The sequence below is a fragment of the Schistocerca cancellata genome, chromosome 3 (genome assembly GCF_023864275.1).
Source record: "Schistocerca cancellata isolate TAMUIC-IGC-003103 chromosome 3, iqSchCanc2.1, whole genome shotgun sequence".
In the NCBI taxonomy this organism is placed as follows: Eukaryota; Metazoa; Arthropoda; class Insecta; order Orthoptera; family Acrididae; genus Schistocerca; species Schistocerca cancellata.
The window spans coordinates 35,630,392-35,651,578 of record NC_064628.1 but is presented as its reverse complement, the minus strand read 5'-3'; the positions used below and the strand labels follow the sequence as shown (position 1 = coordinate 35,651,578).

At 37.7% G+C, this 21,187-nt stretch overlaps 1 protein-coding gene across 4 annotated transcripts in view; it reads left to right on the top strand.

Moving 5' to 3' along the window:
* The first annotated feature begins 1,091 nt into the window (after nt 1-1,091).
* The window catches only part of LOC126176026 (dehydrogenase/reductase SDR family protein 7-like), a 46,078-nt gene continuing 25,982 nt past the window's right edge, over nt 1,092-21,187 (top strand). For 2 of the 4 annotated variants that reach the window (XM_049923156.1, XM_049923155.1), the window contains exons 1-5: nt 1,092-1,334; nt 10,767-10,910; nt 14,086-14,305; nt 18,811-18,895; nt 18,986-19,146. In XM_049923156.1, the coding sequence (XP_049779113.1) occupies nt 1,164-1,334; nt 10,767-10,910; nt 14,086-14,305; nt 18,811-18,895; nt 18,986-19,146 (781 nt within the window). In that variant the 5' untranslated portion in view covers nt 1,092-1,163. Of the gene's footprint in view, nt 1,335-10,766; nt 10,911-14,085; nt 14,306-18,810; nt 18,896-18,985; nt 19,147-19,309; nt 19,997-21,187 lie in introns of those variants that run through there. The other 2 variants (XM_049923154.1, XM_049923153.1) reach the window with 2 other exon arrangements.

Sequence of the window (21,187 nt, the reverse complement as noted above, 5' to 3'; positions counted from 1 at the left end):
TATTTACTACATGTGTTATCATTTCTGGCAGTTGAACTGAATCACACTTTAACATGGCTGAACTTAAACCATAAACATAATTACTAAAACTGTTCTTCATTTTCCTCAGTATATTAGTAACATCCTGTACCTTGACCAGTTTAAAGCTAAATGTACTTTCAGGTTTTGTGGTGTTTCTCAGGTAGTATTTATGGTCAGTGGCTATATTGGAAGTGCCAATCACCTTTATTATTTCTGGCACCTTCTCAGTGAAGAATGTATTTAACTGTGCAGCATTCAGATTACTGCTTTCAGCCTGTGAAGTCATTTTCCTGTTGCACTGACTGTTAATGATATTCCACATTGCACGTGTCTTATTTTCAGATGTTAATATTATATCTTCATTTTTTTTTTTGTACGTACCTTCCTTTAAGGCCTGTCTTAATCCTTTCTTTTTCACTGTGAGCTTGTCTTTAAATGCTTGAGAACCTATACTTCTATACCAGTCATAATATTGATCACACTCCCTCTTGATCTTCAACACCTTTTCATCCTTGACCTTGTTTACTCTAAGTGCCTTTTTATTATTTAGTAACTTAATGGAAAAGGACATCTTAGCATATACAGAAAGAGTAGATATGTGTTCTTCCACCTTTCTATCTATTGCATGTTCTCGATAAACCTGCAACCAATTACTTTTATCAATATGAGACTTAAAAATATTTAGATTATCATAATTGACCACACATACTTCCTTTCCTGCCATGTGCACTGAATCAGTGTTACAATTTCTTGTTATATCTGTAAGAAGTAGTGGTCAGATACCCAGATCTTAATTACCTCTGACTTGAGATGCATTAACTCGTTTGATACAACTATATTGTCAATACAGGTACCTAGCAAATCCGCTTTAGATCTTTACATGTAAATACGACAGCAAAAACGGTTTCCGAAATTCGGTTTTCGTCTTTCGGAAGGTGTGTCGCTTGTAAACTTTGCGCCATAGCGCTTTCGTAATCGATTTATATCGATATAAGCCGGTACCGGAGTACCCACTAACATTGTGATATTTAACAATTTTCGATACCTCGATACTTTCGTGATCTGTCAAAACAGCAGTAGAAACGTGGTGGGGGTAGAAGCGGCACGGAGGAATAAGAGTTAAATGAGAACATGAACGGTTTATGAAACTGAGAAACGATACAATGAAAAGTACTGCTAGTGATGGAAGAGGAATGTCTATATGGCGAACACTGGTGACAATATGCGCTACGGTTACTCTTTTACCATTCACGATATTTGCAGCATACAAGTCTTTACAGAGGCGTCGACTGAAATACAGGCTGAAAGAAAAGGTTGAGTTGGAGACAGTTATAAAATCTATTGTAGAACCAATTATTTTTTAAGAGCTCTATGAGATCGCACAGTTGTTTGTGTGTTTCATGTTACCTCATTGTTGGTGAGACATTGCACAGCGCCCAGTGTGCCAATATAAATGTCATTTGTAATGTCTGCCCTTACGATGTTACTCGGACAATGAAACCCTTTTCATTTTGTACATATTTTAATATGCATTTAGTGTTCATGCATTCAAAGTAAGTTTAGTAACTCCTTTCCAAAGTGAGAAAAGTCCCAGACCTATATAACATCTTATATTACCCATTTAGTATATCATTTATCAGTTGTGTTCGATAATGGAAGTACTGGCCTAAATTACTTCTACAGTCATATATGGAAGACGGCACAGAAAGGTAATCTACAAATTATAACTTGAAAGACACCTTAAATTTCAGGGTAAAAACATGTACCTAGTCTGAGGTGCAGAACATGGCCAGTTGTTATTGGACTCTGCAAATATTACTTATAATGATGCAAGTATCTTGCTGTATGAGTCACTTCTGTGTAATGTGACTGCAACATTTTGCTATAAATTTCATTGTGCTCAGTTGCAGCCTACTTGGTGATGTCAGTTGGAAAGCTTTAATTAAGATTTTGTTTATCTGGAATAACGATGATTTATCAGTGTTTAGAATGAATTCCTCAGAAAACTGTAGCTTAGGACTGAGTGTACATCTCAATAGTATGCTACTGAAAGCCACTGTCTGTTACACACTGATGACAAAACTAGGTATAAGGGCATGTTAAGCTGAACCTCTAGTGGGAAAAAAAAGAATTAATGGATTCTTTAAAGTAACACAGGCCCATTGAGGGAAAGATGACATGTGTTAAATGTGGTAATTTGATGGACTATTGCGTCCATCCCCAGTAATAGTAATGGATTTATGTGGCTTCGGCAGATAGACTGAATTTTGTGTTCAGTTAGGAAGAATACTTGGTTTGAGAGCTCAAAATTTATTTTAGATAAAATTTCACGCTTGTGTTATATATTATATAATGCAGAGAGAGTGCTTTTTGTATCCTGGGGTTGATGACAGTAAGAAGTCTCGGACTTTTTGTAGGGAGATTTGTAGTGCTGTAATTAGTAACTGGAAGGGAAGCATAGTAAAGTCACAAGTCTTATTTTTGTTGTTTATGGGGAGTTGGTATTAAGTTATTAATTTGATTTATTTATTTATTTAGTGATCATCTTACTATTATGATTTTTCGTCATAATAAAGTGCCTCATTAGGTTGGTCCTTGTTGCACAGTGTTCTTAGATTTACATACAAGTTTACCAGATAACTTACGTTATGAAACATAGTTTTACACTGCACATGCAAAGGATGTCCGCTGATGGCCCCTGGACCATGAACATGCTGCTTTGCACCTTTCACTCCACTCGCCTATTGTTACAACTGACCCTAGACCCATAAACATGCAACTGCACCCCCTGGACAGCTCCATGGCCTCCTCTCAACCTGTCTGAAAAACTGAGTCAGCACTCCCCCTGTGATATGTTGATTTCAGAAGAATGACAAATCATAATCATTTCAGAAGAATGACAAATCATAATCAGTTACGATAAAAAAGGTGCCCCTTTTCCCAAAAGGGTGGGGCTATCTCAGGAGGGCGGTTTATTCTCCAGGGGGATCATAAATCATTTTATTGTAAAAGCATTATATTGTGATCATGGGTCAACTGAAAACTGCATTACCACTTGTCATGTTAGGCTTGTGATGTGTATGTATTGTGTGACATCACAAAGATGAAGCATCTTTGAAACAGCCCATATTTGCAGAGGACGTTTTGAAGTTGTGGCGCACTCTAGTGTAGGATGTTTAGAATCACTAAATGGGAGCAAAGATTTGTGCACTTCAGCTAAAGTGCTCTTGCTGTATTTGTGGCTCTTATGTTGTATGTGGATGGTGAGTAGCAATCTGTCCTTTCATAATACTATAATGTTAATGAAGCTGTTGGAAGGACAGTAGTACTTCCCAAATTTATGTAGATGAATATGAGAGACTCTAGTGTGTCTCCTTGTGTAAATAGTTGAATCATATTTGGATGCTGTATCCTCTATGTGCCTTTTGAAGTGTTATTTTTTTTGGTTCATTCTATTGATATGGGGTGTTGGTCCATGATTATGTTGAAAGGGAGTAATGGTGGTGACTGTTTTTCTTTTTGTAATTATTTTAGTATCAGTTAAGAAATTTTCTTTAATTTTGTCTTGTTTCTTTTTTTGCATCTCTTTCCATGTATTCTTCTGCATGAAACTGCTGCCTGTTTTAGCAGCGAGGTTTAAGTGATATGCTTTTGTGTAGTAGGCCCTACATTGCATGTTTCACTACTTCACTACCTCAAAATGTTGATGCCTTGAGTGGAGTGTTGCTTAAATCATGTTGTCTGCTGAACCTAAATAGGTGTAATAGAGTGGCAAAACATTGAGGGGAGAGTTGCTTGTATTCTGTTGACCCTGTTAGTATATTTATACCTCAAATTTCCAGTTTCAGTAAGACTCATTGCGAGTATTCAACTTTGAACAGTGACGTTCATAACCATGAAACATGGAATAGGAATGGCTTTTTTAGGGACACACATTAACAAATCTATTGGGACAATATAATACATAAACCAAAAGTCCTCTTCAATGCATTGTCACATGAAATCAAAGGAACATCAAACTATAATACATTTAAAATAGAACAAAAAGATACACTAATCATCCACAGCTTCTACAACATTAATGAGTATTTGGAATATTGATCAGATTTCTAAATTCTGCCTTATAATCCCCCTACTAAACAATATATAACTATCAGAATATTTGTGGATAAATCTAAAGGTCCTTTACTAATGTACTCACATTAATTGATGTGTGTGCTTTGTGACATAGACATGTGATTGTTTTCTTACACATATACTGGGTTTTTGGTTATTTTACCACTGTATATCGATATGTGTCAATAACTTTCCAGGAATTTCTCCTTTGAGTGTATGTATGTACATAAAACTCTTACACTTAGATGAAATATCATTTATTTTATTACAATCAAGACTAATGTCAGTAAGAAAGCTACCAGTGTAGATGTAATATTACAACTTATATATGTCAATATTTTGCCACATATTTATGTGTAAAATTTTTTTCTGTCTTGTATTTTGACAAGTCTTGCCTCAGAACAGAGGGAGGAGGGTCTTACTAATGGTCTCACAGGCATGAAAATAACCTCAGAATGGGTAATATAACACATGAGATCTCTCAATAATCTACACTGTGGCCGCTCTTGTTATTAACCTACATGAATAATCTTCCAATCACTTAAAAGGATGGTTAAAAATGGTAACGTTTGCTGATAACACAATGGTCCAAACTCTGTCTTAACAGTCAACTCACATGATAGCAGTACAGATCTAGAAGTGGTTTAGCCTATTAGTTTCTGATAATCTGATAAAAACTGAAGTAAGGCAATTTTCAGACACTATAATAACATGTCAGCACTAGAAGTAGATGTGGATGGGCATATACTAAATGAAACTGCATGTAATATTCCTGGGGGTACCCAGTTAGGTGTTGTTGTTGTTGTTGTTGTTGTTGTTGTTCTTGCTGTTGTTGTGGTCTTCAGTCCAGATACTGATTTGATGCAGCTCTCCATGCTACTATATCCTTTGCAAGGTTCTTCATCTCCCAGTACCTACTGCAACTTACATCCTTCTGAATCTGTTTAATGTATTCCTCTCTTGGTCTCCCCCTACGATTTTTACCCTCCACGCTGCCCTCCAATACTAAATTGGTGATCCCTTGATGCCTCAGAACATGCCCTACCAACAGATCCCTTCTTCTAGTCAAGCTGTGCCACAAACTCTTCTCCCCAATTCTATTCAGTACCTCCTCATTAGTTACGTGAGCTACCCATCTAATCTTCAGCATTCTTCTGTAGCACCACATTACAAAAGCTTCTATTCTCTTCTTGTCTAAACTATTTATCGTCATATTTCACTTCCATACATGGCTACACTCCATACAAATACTTTCAGAAATGACTTCCTGACACTTAAATCTATACTCAATGTTAACAAATTTCTCTTCTTCAGAAACGATTTCTTCCCATTGCCAGTCTACATTTTATATCCTCTCTACTTCGACCATCATCAGTTATTTTGCTCCCCAAATAGCAAACCTCATTTACTACTTCAAGCACCTCATTTCCTAATCTAATTCCTGCAGCATCACCCGATTTAATTTGACTACATTCCGTTATTCTCATTTTGCTTTTGTTGATGTTTATCTTATATCCTCCTTTCAAGACACAGTCCATTCTGTTCAACTGCTCTTCCAAATTTTTCTATTGTTTCATTTATTGCTTGCTCAATATACAGATTGAATAACATTGGGGATAGGCTACAACCCAGTCACACTCCCTTCCCAACCACTGCTTCCCTTTCATGCTCCTCGACTCTCATAACTGCCATCTGGTTTCTGTACAAATTGTAAATAGCCTCTTGCTCCCTGTAGTTTACCCCCTGCCACCTTTAGAATTTGAAAGAGAGTATTCCAGTCAACATTGTCAAAAGCTTTCTCTAAGTCTACAAATGCTAGAAACTTAGGTTTGCCTTTCCTTAATCTATTTTTTAAGATAACTCGTAGGGTCAGTGTTGCCTCACGTGTTCCAACATTTCTACGGAATCCAAACTGATCTTCCCCGAGGTCAGCTTCTACCAGTTTTTCCATTCATCTGTAAAGAATTCGTGTTACTATTTTGCAGCCATGGCTTATTAAACTGATAGTTTGGTAATTTTCACGTCAGTCAACACCTGCTTTCTTTGGGATTGGAATTATTATATTCTTCTTGAAGTCTGAGAGTATTTCGCCTGTCTCATACATCTTGCTCACTAGATGGTAGAGTTTTGTTAGGCCTTCCTCTCCCATGGCTGTCAGCAGTTCTAGTGGAATGTTGTCTACTCCCGGGGCCTTGTTTCGACTTAGGTGTTTCAGTCCTCTGTCAAACTCTTCACGCAGTATTGTATCTCCTATTTCATCTTCATCTACATTATCTTCTGTTTCTGTAGTATTGTTCTCAAGAACATCCCCCTTGTATAGACCCTCTATATACTCCTTCCACCATTCTGCTTTCCCTTCTTTGCTTATAACTGGGTTTCCATCTGAGCTCTTGATATTCATAAAAGTGGTTTTCTTTTCTTTAATTTTCCTGTAGGCAGTATCTTTTTTACCCGCTAGTGATATGTGCCTCTACATCCTTACCTTTGTACTCTAGCCATGCCTGCTTAGCCATTTTGCACTTCCTGTCGATCTCGTTTTTGAGACGTTTGTATTCGTTTTTGCCTGCTGCATTTACTGCATTTTTATATTTTCTCCTTTCATTAGTTAAATTCAATATTTCTTCTGTTACCCAAGGATTTCTACCAACTCTCGTCTTTTTGCCTACTTGATCCTCTGCTGTCTTCACTATTTCATCCCTCAAAGCTACCCATTCTTCTTCTACTGTATTTCTTTCCTCCATTCCTGTCAATCATTCCCTTATACTCTTCCTGAAACTCTCTACAATCTCTGGTTCTTTCAGTTTATCCAGGTCCCATCTCCTTAAATGGACACATTTTTGCAGTTTGTTTAGTTTTAATCTACAGTTCATATCCAATAGATTGTGGTCGTAGTCCACATCTGCCCCTGGAAATGTCTTACAATCTAAAACCTTGTTGCTGAATCTCCGTCTTACCATTATATTATCTATCTGATACCTTCTAGTATCTCCTGGGTTCTTCCATGTATACAACTTTCTTTCATGATTCTTATCCAACTGTTAGCTATGATTAAGTTTTGCTCTGTGCAACATTCTACTAGGCGGCTTCCTCTTTCATTTCTTCCCCCCAATCCATATTCACCTACTATGTTTCCTTCTCTCCCTTTTCCTACTATTGAATTCCATTCACCCATGACTATTAAATTTTTGCCTCCCTTCACTATCTGAATAATTTCTTTTATCTCATCATACATTTCATCAATATCTTCGTCATCTGCGGAGCTAGTTGGCATATAGACTTGTACTACTGTGGTAGGCGTGGGCTTCGTATCTATCTTGGCCACAATAATGTGTTCACTATGCTGTGTGTAGTAGCTTAGCCACATTCCTATTTTCCTATTCATTATTAAAGTTACTCCTGCATTACCCCTATTTGATTTTGTATTTATGATCCTGTATTCACCTGACCGGAAGTCTCTTTCTTCCTGCCACCGAACTTCACTAATTCCCACCATATCTAGCTTTAACCTATCCATTTCCCTTTTTAAATTTTCTAACCTACCTGCCTGATTAAGGGATCTGACATTCCATGCTCTGATCCGTAGAATGCCAGTTTTCTTTCTCCTGATAACAACGTCCTCCTGAGTAGTCCCCGCCTGGAGATCCGAATCGGGGACTATTTTACCTGCGGAATATTTCATCCAAGAGGACGCCGTCATCATTTAACCATACAGTAAAGCTGCATGCCCTCGGGAAAAATGACGGCTTTAGTTTCCCCTTGCTTTCAGCCGTTCGCAGTACCAGCACAGCAAGGCTGTTTTGGTTAGTGTTACAAGGCAAGAAACAATCATCCAGACTGTTGCCCCTGCAACTACTGAAATGGCTGCTGCCCCTCTTCAGGAACCACACGTTTGTCTGGCCTCTCAACAGATACCCCTCCGTTGTGGTTGCACCTATGGTAGGGCTGTCTGTATCGCTGAGGCACGCAAGCCTCCCCACCAATGGCAAGGTCCATGGTTCATGGGGGGCCCAGTTAGATAACAAATTGAAATAGTCAACACACAGATACCCCATTAATCAAGAAGCTCAGTTCAGTGGTTTTGCCATTAGAACCTACTCTCATTGTGTTAACTTAAAGACATGAGTATTGTCTTATTTTGCATGCTATCATTCTGTTTTATTTTGGAGTTATCTTCTGGGGGCAGTCCACCTAAAGTAAATAATGTGTGTTCACCAGAAACAAACAGTAAGGATGTTTTGTAAAGTAGATAATGAAGCAGTTTTAAGGATTCTGTAATTCTTCCTTTAATTTCTATTACATTAAATATGTTTTTGTTGCTGATATTAAAACTGTTTTAGCTGAACAAATCACAGTAAAAGACACAAAATTAATTTTCCTATAGATGTTGCCTCCTTGTCTAGGTTTGAGAGTGGGATTGTGTACTCTGGTGAGAAGACAGTCAACTAACTCATGTCTTATCTAATGCAAAGAAAAAGGGAATCTCTGCCTATTCAAAAGAAATAATAAAAAAAAGAACATCATTAGCCAGATTTTCATCGAATTAGCGTAATATCTAGAATCACGACTTCATGAATTCTGTTAACTGAATGACAAATAGCGGTGTTCATGGTAAAACTGCATGACAAATAGTAATTTACTGTAAATAGGACTCAGTAAGTATAAACATAGGTAAATACTGTTTTTAAAATTAAAACATGCAAATCAAGTAAAAATTAATCTACCTATAGTAGATTAACAGCGGTTATCCAGTGTGACTGAGAATGCAGAATTTTGTGTTTTCATAGTTGCAACTTCTGTTCTAATTTACTTGTTTAAATTTGGCTGGTACAAGTAATAGTATAGTGATAGTACAGTCTTATTACAGTGTATGTATTAGGTTCTCTTTGGTTAATGTATACCTTGGCTCATTTCACATTTGTGAAGGTTCTCCTTTTTTGATGAGATCTACAGAACATGATGGATGACTGAAGGAAGGACCAGAAAGCAGCTTAATGCTTAAACAAAAGTTAATTATTGAGAATATTGCTGGTTACCTTATCTGTAATCCTAATCGTTGAGATCATTGCTCCTATGGAAATTATTTTTTAATTAGAATTTGAAATTGAAGTACTGACATTTGAAAAAGTCCATTGTTGATCAACTATCATTGGACAACTTATTTAATCAATCCCATGTTCTTACTGTCCTCCCCCAAGTGCCTTTTTTTTTTAAAAAAAGTTTTGTGTTGGTTTTAATTTCATCATTATGTGTCCATTAGATTTAGTAAAGAGAATAAAGCACTGTACCCAGAGAGAGAATTTTAGATGGCCTTTATTTAAATTTCATATCTGGTTCGCTTCATTTTCTTTTTGCGGATGATTGTTGTGATGCTTTGTACTCATACACTGAACACTATTAGCATAAAATTTTGGGAAATATGAATTGTTCAGTACAGGGGTTTCAACTATTATGCATGATGCCTATAAATGGTGAACATATCAAAATCCAATGTAGCAACTACGAAGTCAGTCATACAACTATAATAAAAAGCACATAAAAATTTTGTTAGAAAAATGTTTTTGAAACAAAATTGTAATAAACAGAACACAAGCAGAAATGGTGGGGTTCTGGGTGAGAACAAATTGAGCAAATAACATCTGCCCTAACCTCAAACACTAAACATAACCAAAAATTATCCAAAGCCTACATTTCCTCATAATGTAAATCCTCAAAGAATTGCCAAAAAAATTGGTTTGCTTATCTTGAGCTAACGTGAACTCGGCTGTACCACCTAACCACGAAACAGCGATGTACGTGGAGGAAAAGAGTGGTAGAATAGCGTAAATAAGTTCTACGATACCCTTCAAATCAAGACTACAAAATCTGAATAATAACATGGGTGATTACAATGTGATGTCTGCTCCTTCCACTTTGTGTACCCTCATCCTGACAATAGGTGGGACCCTCTCATCCTTGGATCTGAGTGACCAGCCCCTCCTTTTTAACCTTCCCCAAGCTATCCATGTCTTCTCCCCAAAGAAGGACCTATGTTCTGAAAGCTACAAGTGTGACACTCTTCCTTTTATATGTATTTATCAACAGTACTGCAAGTTTAGTCACCTGAAGGTAACTACTGACCAGAAATTCTGTTTCATAATTTATTAATATTCTTGATTGCATTTGCCTCTGATATAGAAAGTCAAATGAATGATATTGCACTTGTCAGCCTAGACTTTTTGAATCTGCATGAAATAGTGTCAGAAATTGTCGTCCTGAACAGTGCTGTACACATGTCACTGATATGGGAAGTGCATAGTTTCATTGTATTTCCACATTTTTGACACTTAATGTATTCTTTCGAGACACTACAATTCTGAAGGAAAATTTTGGTGCTCAGCTTGTCGTGCATCTCTTCCATCAACATACAGACGTTAAATTTTACTGTCAGATTTGTCACACAACCAGCACATGCGACACCCTTTACAAATAACATCGTGCCAAACTACTTTTCTGCTGCAGATTCTGATAAAGAGTTTGTTTTTGTAACAGCTTTGGTAATAATATTTTATTTTTTTGTGATAATATACTGTAAAACTCTTCAGGACACAGAGATACAACAGCCATGACAATTTGCAATGTTACTGTTGCAGGTGGTTCTGATAACAGGTGCTAGTTCTGGCTTAGGTGAGGCACTGGCTCACGCTTTCTACCGAGCCGGATGTAGAGTTGTCCTCGCAGCACGACGTGAAGATGAACTCGGAAGAGTAAAAAATATGTTATTAACTACACACAGTGTAAGCAAAGTAAATATTTACAAATTTCACAATAAATTGTTTCAAAGAGTGGTGTACAACTAAGAAGTTGATTGGTGGGGTTATGTGCAGTAGCAAGCAGCAGTGTGCCACTTGTTCCGTCAGCCAATAGTGTCGTTCTGTTGCACCTGTCCACAGCAGAGGTGGCCCTGTGCATGCAAGGCGTGCATCACATCCGGGTGCTGACCTCAGAGGGGTCTGTACTATAGCTAACTTTAACACTCCTCGCAGCCTGGCAACAGATAGGCTGTGACCATCTTTGCACTCCAGAGTCCACACGGTATATCTCTTGTTGATTTTTGTGTTTCTGTAGGCATCATTAGGCTATTTAGCCATGTAGTGTGTGTTATGAATGACATCTTCAACAAGTATTATTTTCACAAATGAGGGGTTTAGTTTTCTGAGTGTGTCAATTTTTCAACAAAATCAGAAGCTCCTGCTGTAGAGCATGCCTCTTTGTTGCCAGCTGCCAGGAATGAGAAATAAGCTAAGCTGGAGCATCTCGGGTGGAACGGAACATTGGTGATGCCGCTAAGTATTCCTAGTCTCTTTGTGTGTAGCATGCATCACTCTCGTGCCTTCTTCATTGCACACCACTCTAGTTATTGGCTATTGGAAGCATACATCAGTGTGGAGATTTGCACTGCAGTCTATCAGACAAGCTCTATCTGAGGGAGAGCTGCTAAATCCTGCACATGCATCCATCTCTGGTCACTACCATGCAGGGCTATGGTGTGAAGAGTCAAGGTGAACAGAATGGGACATTACAGGGATGGGCTTTGTCACAATAATAATAATAATAATAATAATAATAATAATAATAATAATAATAATAATAATAGTGTACCCCACTCATGGTTACTACAGATATTGGAAATATACAAAGTAGCTCCTAAATTAATACAGTTCCTAAACATAGTAATGAAAAATTGGAAAACCACACTTAATATCCAAACAAATTCAAATAATATCACATCACAGCCAATACAGATTAAGAGTGGAATATACCAAGGAGACTCATTAAGTCCTTTTTGGTTCTGCCTTGCTCTGAACCCACTATCCAACATGCTAAATAATACAAATTATGGATATAATATTACTGGAACATACCCACACAAAATAACACATTTGCTATATATGGATGATCTAAAACTACTGGCAGCAACAAATCAACAACTCAGTCAATTACTAAAGATAACAGAAGTATTCAGAAATGATATAAATATGGCTTTTGGAACAGACAAATGTAAGAAAAATAGCATAGTCAAGGGAAAACACACTAAACAAGATTACATATTGGATAACCACAGCGACTGCATAGAAGCGATGGAAAAAAAAGATGCCTTTAAATATCTAGGATACAGACAAAAAATAGGAATAGATAATACAAATATTAAAGAAGAACTAAAAGAAAAATATAGACAAAGACTAACAAAAATACTGCAAACAGAATTGACAGCAAGAAACAAGACAAAAGCTATAAATACTTATGCTATACCAATACTGACCTACTCATTTGGAGTAGTGAAATGGAGTAACACAGACCTAGAAGCACTCAATACACTTACATGATCACAATGCTACAAATATAGAATACATCACATACATTCAGCAACAGAAAGATTCACATTAAGCAGAAAGGAAGGAGGAAGGGGATTTATCGACATAAAAAACCTACATTATGGACAGGTAGACAATTTAAGAAAATTCTTTCTAGAATGAGCAGAAACTAGCAAAATACACAAAGCAATCGCTCATATAAATACATCGGCTACACCATTGCAATTTCATAACCACTTCTACAATCCTTTAGATCACATAACATCAACAGATACGAAGAAAGTAAATTGGAAAAAGAAAACACTACATGGCAAGCACCCGTATCATCTAACACAGCCACACATTGATCAAGACGCATCCAACACGTGGCTAAGAAAAGGCAATATATACAGCGAGACGGAAGGATTCATGATTGCAATACAGGATCAAACAATAAACACCAGATATTACAGCAAGCATATTATTAAAGATCCCAATACAACAGATAAATGCCGACTTTGCAAATGACAAATTGAAACAGTAGATCACATCACAAGCGGATGTACAATACTAGCAAATACAGAATACCCCAGAAGACATGACAATGTAGCAAAAATAATACATCAACAACTTGCCATACAACATAAACTAATAAAACAACACGTTCCCACATTCAAGTATGCACCACAAAATGTACTGGAGAATGATGAATACAAATTATACTGGAACAGAACCATTATAACAGATAAAACACCACATAACAAACCTGACATCATACTCACCAATAAAAAGAAGAAATTAACACAACTAATCGAAATATCCATACCCAATACAACAAATATACAGAAGAAAACAGGAGACAAAATTGAAAAATACATCCAACTGGCTGAGGAAGTCAAGGACATGTGGCATCAGGATAAAGTTGACATTATACCAATTATATTATCAACTACACGAGTCATACCACACAATATCCACCAGTACATCAACGCAATACAGCTACATCCAAACATATATATACAACTACAGAAATCTGTAATTATTGATACATGTTCAATTACTCGAAAGTTCCTAAATGCAATGTAACATATACTGTACAGTTAAAAGGAAGTCACACTTGATCAAGGTCCACCTCACCTTCTATTTTATTATTATTATTATCATTTTAAATTCCATCCAAATAGAACCAAACTGATAATAAGTAGAAATCTGTGATATCACAGCTACCAGTTGAAATTTTGGCAACTTAATAGTATAGGCTAATCATAGTGTACAGAAAAAGCTGTTTTTGTTGTGTTGTAGCATTTGTCATATTTTTGCCCTCTTCTGATTCTACATTTACTTCTAATGTCTTATGGATTTTCTTTTGCCTACATTGGTTTCCTACTGTCTGCTCTTGCAGCTACTTATGTTTTTCTTCTCTGTAATTGTAAGAATTGATATTTCGGCAAAGCAACTGTTTTCAGTTATTTGAGAACTATATGATGATTGTCAACATTTGTTGCTATTATGTTTCACACACACACACACACACACACACACACACACACACACACACACACACACACACACACACACAAATAGAAAAATTTTCTTGCGAGAACTGTATATGTTTCAGACTGATGTTACGCATCCTCTTGTTGTTTTGCCCCTGGATCTTTCTGATTTGAATGCTTTACAAGGAAAAGTAGCAAAGGTTCTTGAAATTTTTGGTCATATTGATATTTTAATAAATAATGGAGGAATCAGTTATCGGGGCAATATACTGACCACATCCATTGATGTTGATATCAAACTCATGCTTATTAATTACTTTGGGCAGGTGGCACTTACAAAAGGTATGTAAATCACCCATGTAATATGTAAATCACAATTAGGTTTGCACATGCCTTATGACAATAAGTAATAGCCCATTAAAACATATTTATTGCATCTTATTATTTGTATTGTTCACTAGTAGTATGATTTTTAATATGTTGTTCTTTGGATCAGTTATTGCATATAAAATATGAAGACTGTTTTTCTAGTGTTCAACTGATAAACCTTTTTATTTCATATGAACTCCTTGTGCATGCTAGAAACTTGTAATAATGAACTGTATGCTTAAAAATTGTGTTACTTGGTGTATAGCAGAAGAAATGTTGATTTATTAACTGACACACCTTGTCGCTTATAACTTAATTATATTGGATGAACTTACTTTCATGGTAGTAATACAAAAGTAACTCGTGTTTCACTTAGGTGTCTTAAAACTTAATCTGAAACCACTAGACATACAGATTTGCTACATGCTTTTGTTATCCAATCTTCCCCCCCTCCCCCCCCTCCCACACACACAACCACAATTGCTTCCCTGTACAATGTGTACATTAATAGATTCACTTTTACAAGATGCCACAGCATTAGCAGTCTGCAGGGAAGACAACCATATTGGTGAGAGAACTGATAATTATTACCTAAGAGAAGCAATAGAAACAGCACCTCTGCTGGCATCTGAAGGTGGTAGTGCCATCAATGGTGTGAGAATAACTGTAAAACATAGCAGCCCTATGCTGACAGTATGCGAATGTGTGGGCTTTTGTACTGTTCATGATTTCATTTGATTACTGTTCTCTGTCTCAGAAGGAAAAACGGTATTATTTGCCAGTGGTGCCAATGAAATTACATTTGGGATGCCAAAATAGTAAGACTGGAAGCTAATAAGGCTCATATATACACAATTGATTAACAAACAAGTCTTAATGTAAATAATTTCAGTGGTATGAGCTTCTTTATGAGGAAAAAAGCCTAACAGAACTAAACTTAAGGTAAATAACGGGACTACAGAGAGTGAAACCATCAAAGAATATGAGGGACAGTCAAATGAAAACCAAATATCCACCACAACGGAATCACGGAGCAGATCCATTCAAAAGTAATCACCACATGCGTTATGAAGTTTATTGCACTTGGTGGCAAGATGATCAAGTTCCTGTTTCATAAATGGCTCTCGGCTGCTGACAGATCCACAACTGCACTCATTCTTGCACTTTGTCACCCGACTGAAACCAATGTCCAAGAATGTCTTTCTTCAGATTGCCAAAGACTTGAAAACTGCACAGTGAATGATTCGCTCTGTACAGAGGATGTTTCAGTGTCCCTAACCAAATTGCTATAGTACAGCTTTTATCCAGCTATCTGATTAACAAATGACGGAATAGCTTCCTCACTGGTGACACCTTGTGTGTCTGATTTTGTCCAGTGCATCAGCCTTATTCATTTCTACGAACCTTGTACTAACAATTCAACAATAACATAGATAGCAACTGTAGCAACTTGTACTACCATGCTCTTTTCTTCTGTCTAATGACGAGCCATCTGGACATTCTACACTACCTTGCCAAGTGGCCAAAACAGATACATCTAAAGACAAAAAATTGCCACAGACTTGGTACAAGGGGCAGAGTGACCAAGTAAATTGCACTACTCTGGTACTTGGGCATGAAAACTGTTGACAAAGAAAATGTTTCTGAATGGTTTGAGGTGGATCACACAGAACCAGGTCATGAGACGTTGAGTGGCAGTCCTATTGTTCAGTGAGTGCTAGGGAAATCTGAGGAGGTGAATGACAATGACGAAGATAACATTTCTCTTATTTCAGAAACAGTAATGAATCATGCATCAGCACTTCAGTGGGCTGAAGGGTTACTGGACTACCTGAAACAGCAAGCAGTACTCTGCAGTTATGATGCCTTGATTCCATAATTGTCACCACAAAACAATGGCATAGTCTCACTCAACCCACGATGACGATATCACAGACTGCAGTTCGGGTGTCACACTGTGGAGGGTGTAACACCCTCTGCTGTCCACTACAGTGATGTCAGCTCTCCTAACACTACTCTTTTGAGTATTGTTGCACTTGGTAAGATGAGTGGTGATAACAATGAGCCAAGATATCCAGTGGAAATACTGCTGACCAAAAGAAAGGTGTTTATTCAACTTTAATTACACATTGTGAAATTCGTTCAGAGAGGCAAATATACCTCACTCCACTGATCCTGGCCGGTGCTGGCTTGTGGCTGGCTGCTTCTACCTGGTGAGGAGATGCCCACGTAGGTGTACTATGATGCTAACAACAGGCTGGAGTATGACCAGTAACCTCAGTAGGCAACGGGTGTGGCATCAACAGCACTGTGTGTTGTGCTGTGGCGGTATTTCATCGGGGAATGGCTTCTTCTTGCAACTCAGCCCCATATACATTCACCACAGCAGCCCGTGGTGACTGCTGTATGGATACTGAGACATGAAGCCCCCCAAGGAACTCAGTACTGGCGGTGACTAGCCCACCTGAACTTGAACTCATGGCTACTACTGGCAATGCCCAGTTGTCTAGTTATTTGGCTTGGCACTGGTATTGTGGTGGTGGTGCTGGAGTCTAGTAGTAGTCCCAGTGCCTCAACATTTTAACCTATTTATATGGTTCTGATTGTGCATTATTCTACACCAAGGCCTGGCATGTAGTCATACAGTCATATAGTGCATAACAAGAGTTTTGCTCTGGTGTCCTGACGTCGATGTGCCCACTACGGCCATTAACAATGTGTGGTGCAGTTTTGTGCTGAGTGCAGCTAGCCCATCTCAAAGTCTTTATGTGTATGTGTTATTCTGACCTAAGTCGTCACACCGTGGTTACTATTGCAATACTCGATAGCAGCTTTTTACCACTTCTTATTAACTTCACTAAAACTGGTTAGCAGCTCTTCACTTGATAGTTTTTACAAAATTTTCTATTTAATATTGTGTATGTGGGACTTAGAAAAAAATAGTTTTGTAGAATGACATACAGTAGATCTGATGATTCGAAGATTGACCTTTTGAGAGCCCTGTCCTGTACTGTTGTGAAAAGAGAATTTATGTAGTGGAAACAGTTAAACTACTGTCACAATATCTGTGACAATATCAGGAATTTAAGGACCAAGAGCGATTAGTTTTCTTAAGCATTGTGAGAAAAATGTAGTCTTGTGCTAGGTTGACAATGACAAGTATTTTGGAATATGAATTCTCTCTTGTAGATGAAATAAAATCGATTTTTCCATTGGTTTGTATTACAACTACAGAATAAATGAAAATTCTTTGGTATACAGCTGAATCTGTGGCAAAGTGTCATGTTGTCATCAGGTCCACAGATGATTTTAAATCATCTTTGCCAGGAGGTATGGAAATGTACTGCATAAATGATTTACTAACAGTTCTTTGTAATGCAAATGTTGCACTCTCGATGCTGGTCCATGTAAATAATTTTGTTCAAGAGTGAACAGGAGATTACCACATACAGTGTACTACTGATTATTCACGGTAATTGGGGACTTGAAATCGTGCATAATCGAATTCTGCAGATAACCTGCAATTAAAGTACACAGTAATGTATTATTTCTTAAAAGACAAAAACTAATTACAATGTCATAATTAAAAATCGCGTAAGTAATGTTTATAATAAATTCTACTTTATTCATTGTATTATATGTGAGAATACAATACTCACAGACAAGAGTACAAGCCAGTTTCACATTACACTACTCTACTTTGAAACAAAATATTCTAGAACTGATTTCTGTCTCAGTGAGATAGCTTGTGTTTTGAAACTTCCTGTCAGATTAAAACTGTGCGCCGGACCGAGACTCGAACTCGGGACCTTTGCCTTTCGCAGGCAAGTGCTCTAGCTTGTCTTTTACATATCGCACTAAGAGTTTCACGCAACACCAACTTGTCGGAGAGGGGGAGCATCTTCTCACTATTCCAGATAGTCCAGTAACCCTTCGGCCCATTGACATGCTGATGCATGACTGGGTACTGTTTCTGGAATTAGAGAAATGTTGTCACTGTCATTCACCTCTTAGGATTTCCCTTGGACTCACTGGACAATAGCACTGTCACTCAACATCTCATAACCTGGCTCTGTGTGATCCGCACCAGACTATTCAGAAATATTTTCTTTGTCAACAAAATCAAACAATGTAAAATCTCGTCTGGAATCTTAACAATATATAATGAAAAGGATAGTTGCTACTCACCATATAGCTGAGATGTTGAGTTGTAGAAAGGCACAACAAAAAGACTGTTGAAAAGTTAGCTTTTGTTCAACAAGGCCTTTGTCAAGTATTTAAGTTTGCCCACGTGGCCCCCCCCCCCTCCACACACACACACACACACACACACACACACACACACACACACACACACAGTGGACTGACGCTGTTGAGGAACAAGCATTGCAAAGTCAGTGTAGTCTTAACTGTTTCATTAATTTCCAGCATGGTTGTGGCTAATGTGGTGGTTTAACGTATTTAAGTTTATTTTTTAGCAGTCCTGCCATCTATGATTGACAGGCAAAGTGGTCACATAGTGTCAGTGAGCAGTGTTCAAGGAAAGATAGCTATTCCTTACAGGTAAATGTAAATTCAAAAGACTCTACCCATGTGTTTAACACACATGCAAAATAATTGGTTCACTTTCTAAAAGTGCCAATGTTTGTGTAGGTCTGCCTACACTGCTTCAAAGCATGCGCTCCAAGCATTTAGTGACACCCTGAGAGCAGAAGTTGCTGCACACAATATAAATGTTACTGTTGTGAGCCCAGGATACATTCACACAAAGCTGTCTGTAAATGCATTGACAGGAAATGGAGACACTTATGGAGGTAAGATAGTTTTCTAGTGGTATGACAGTACTTGGTTTTTGCTAGACACTTTTTGCAAAATACTTTTTGTGATATTTTTTGCTTCAGTAACACATTAATTGCACTATATACTCTCCCACAACACCGTTTTAAGTTAACTTGAGGTTTGTAATGTCACCTGCAGTTATGGATTCAGCAACAGAAAATGGTTCACCAGCAGAGAAAGTGGCTGAGGAGATCCTGTATGCTGTTGCAACAGAAAAAAAGGAACTTACAACATGCTCATTTGTAGCCCATATTGCAGTTCTGCTTAGAACACTTTACCCTGAGCTGTTCTTCTGGCTAATGAAAAAAAGAGCTCATCAACATTAGGAAGAACTTTCTATTTATTTGCCCCATCTGTTTAAGTTTGCAATTTTTTGTTACTTTATGTAGCTGTTGACTTTATATCATCTTGTTTCTGATCACATTAGCTCTCTTTATTTTAAGATCTTATGAACAATATGTTTCATATACCAGTATACAGATATCTTTGTGAGATTATCTAAAAAGAAATTAGGAATGAGTGGAAAGGACAATAAGACAAACATTACCATAGATACAAAGAGAAAAAACAGTGTATAGATGCAAACTCAAAAATTAGAAAGGAGTCTGTAGTTACTGGAAACAAGTGAAATGTGCATGTTATTAAGAAAACAATATGCGTTCAGAGCTATGGAAGCCTGGTAAAATCCTGTACTAACAAAACTTACTTTTCAAAAATTCCTATTTTTAATGAGTACATTCATTGGTCCCAAAAAAACCTCCCATAATAATAATTGTTGTTAAGGAACTGTATTTTAAGCAAGGTAATATTTAAGGAATAAAGATTCTGCGATTTGAAACCTGGCTTTGATGCAAATCTTGATAAACTTTTCCTTTCATTTTTACTTACATTGTGATAATATTTGTTGATCTGTAAATGACATTTGATTCTTTCAGTCAGTAGTTATGTAGGTTACACTGTTTTTTTCCTTTTTCTTTATTTTTTTTACTTCTAGTCAAAGAAATAGAATAGGGTTAGCTGATTAATGAGTATTTTAGAGGCAAGATATATCACCATAGAAAACAACTGCATCATCAGGATAATGGTCCTTACATTTCTAGCTGCATTTGTATTTGGGCCTCGTATCCGTATCTTTCTTAGTGGAAGGAAAAGCTTGAAAATTACCATCATTATTATTTTGATAGCTAACTACCAGAATGAAGGTTCAAGTCAAGAGGTCTTAAGGAACGGTTTACGTTCCCTTCTATACACCTAAGGGGCGCACAAGCCCAAGCAGTGTGCTAAATAAGAAAACAGTAATACATGATGCAGCATGCTAGAAGAGCAGCTTGGTCTAGTTCTAACATATTAATCCAAAAGCTAACAACTAAGTGACATTTGAGATAATCTAATACTTGTTAACCAAGAGGAGAACACTGGGGTCAACTCTGCAGAGGTTCAAATGGCTCTGAGCACTATGGGACTTAACTGCTGAGGTCATCAGTTCCCTAGAACTTAGAACTACTTAAACCTAAATAACCTAAGACATCACACACATCCATGCCCAAGGCAGGATTCAAACCTGCGACCGTAGTGGTCTCGTGGTTCCAGACTGTAGCACCTAGTACCGCTCGGCCCCCAACTCTGCAGAGGGGTGTTTGAAGCTGGCTGATAATGCTTGCTGTGGGGCACGGCATGGGTTGTTGCTGCTGTGTTCGTGCTGTGGTTACCAGTGAGAGGAAGGGCATGGGCAAATCCTGCGTGCAGTGTTGGGAGCATGTGAAGTAGCATCACTGCTCCAATGGTGCAGTTGTTAGCGGTGTTGGTGACGACACTGTTGAGAGTGGCAGGTGCCTGTTGGGATGGGGCACTGTCAGCTAGAGGCTGCAAAAAGGGTAGTGCTGTGGCAGCATGAGGTCCCAAGCACTGGGAGGGGTGTCACTCATACAGTCGGTTGATGGTGGACCAGAGGCAGCGTCAGCTGGTGGTGTATCCGACACAGCATCAAGGGGCAGTGGCGGCCATGGCACGTCAGAA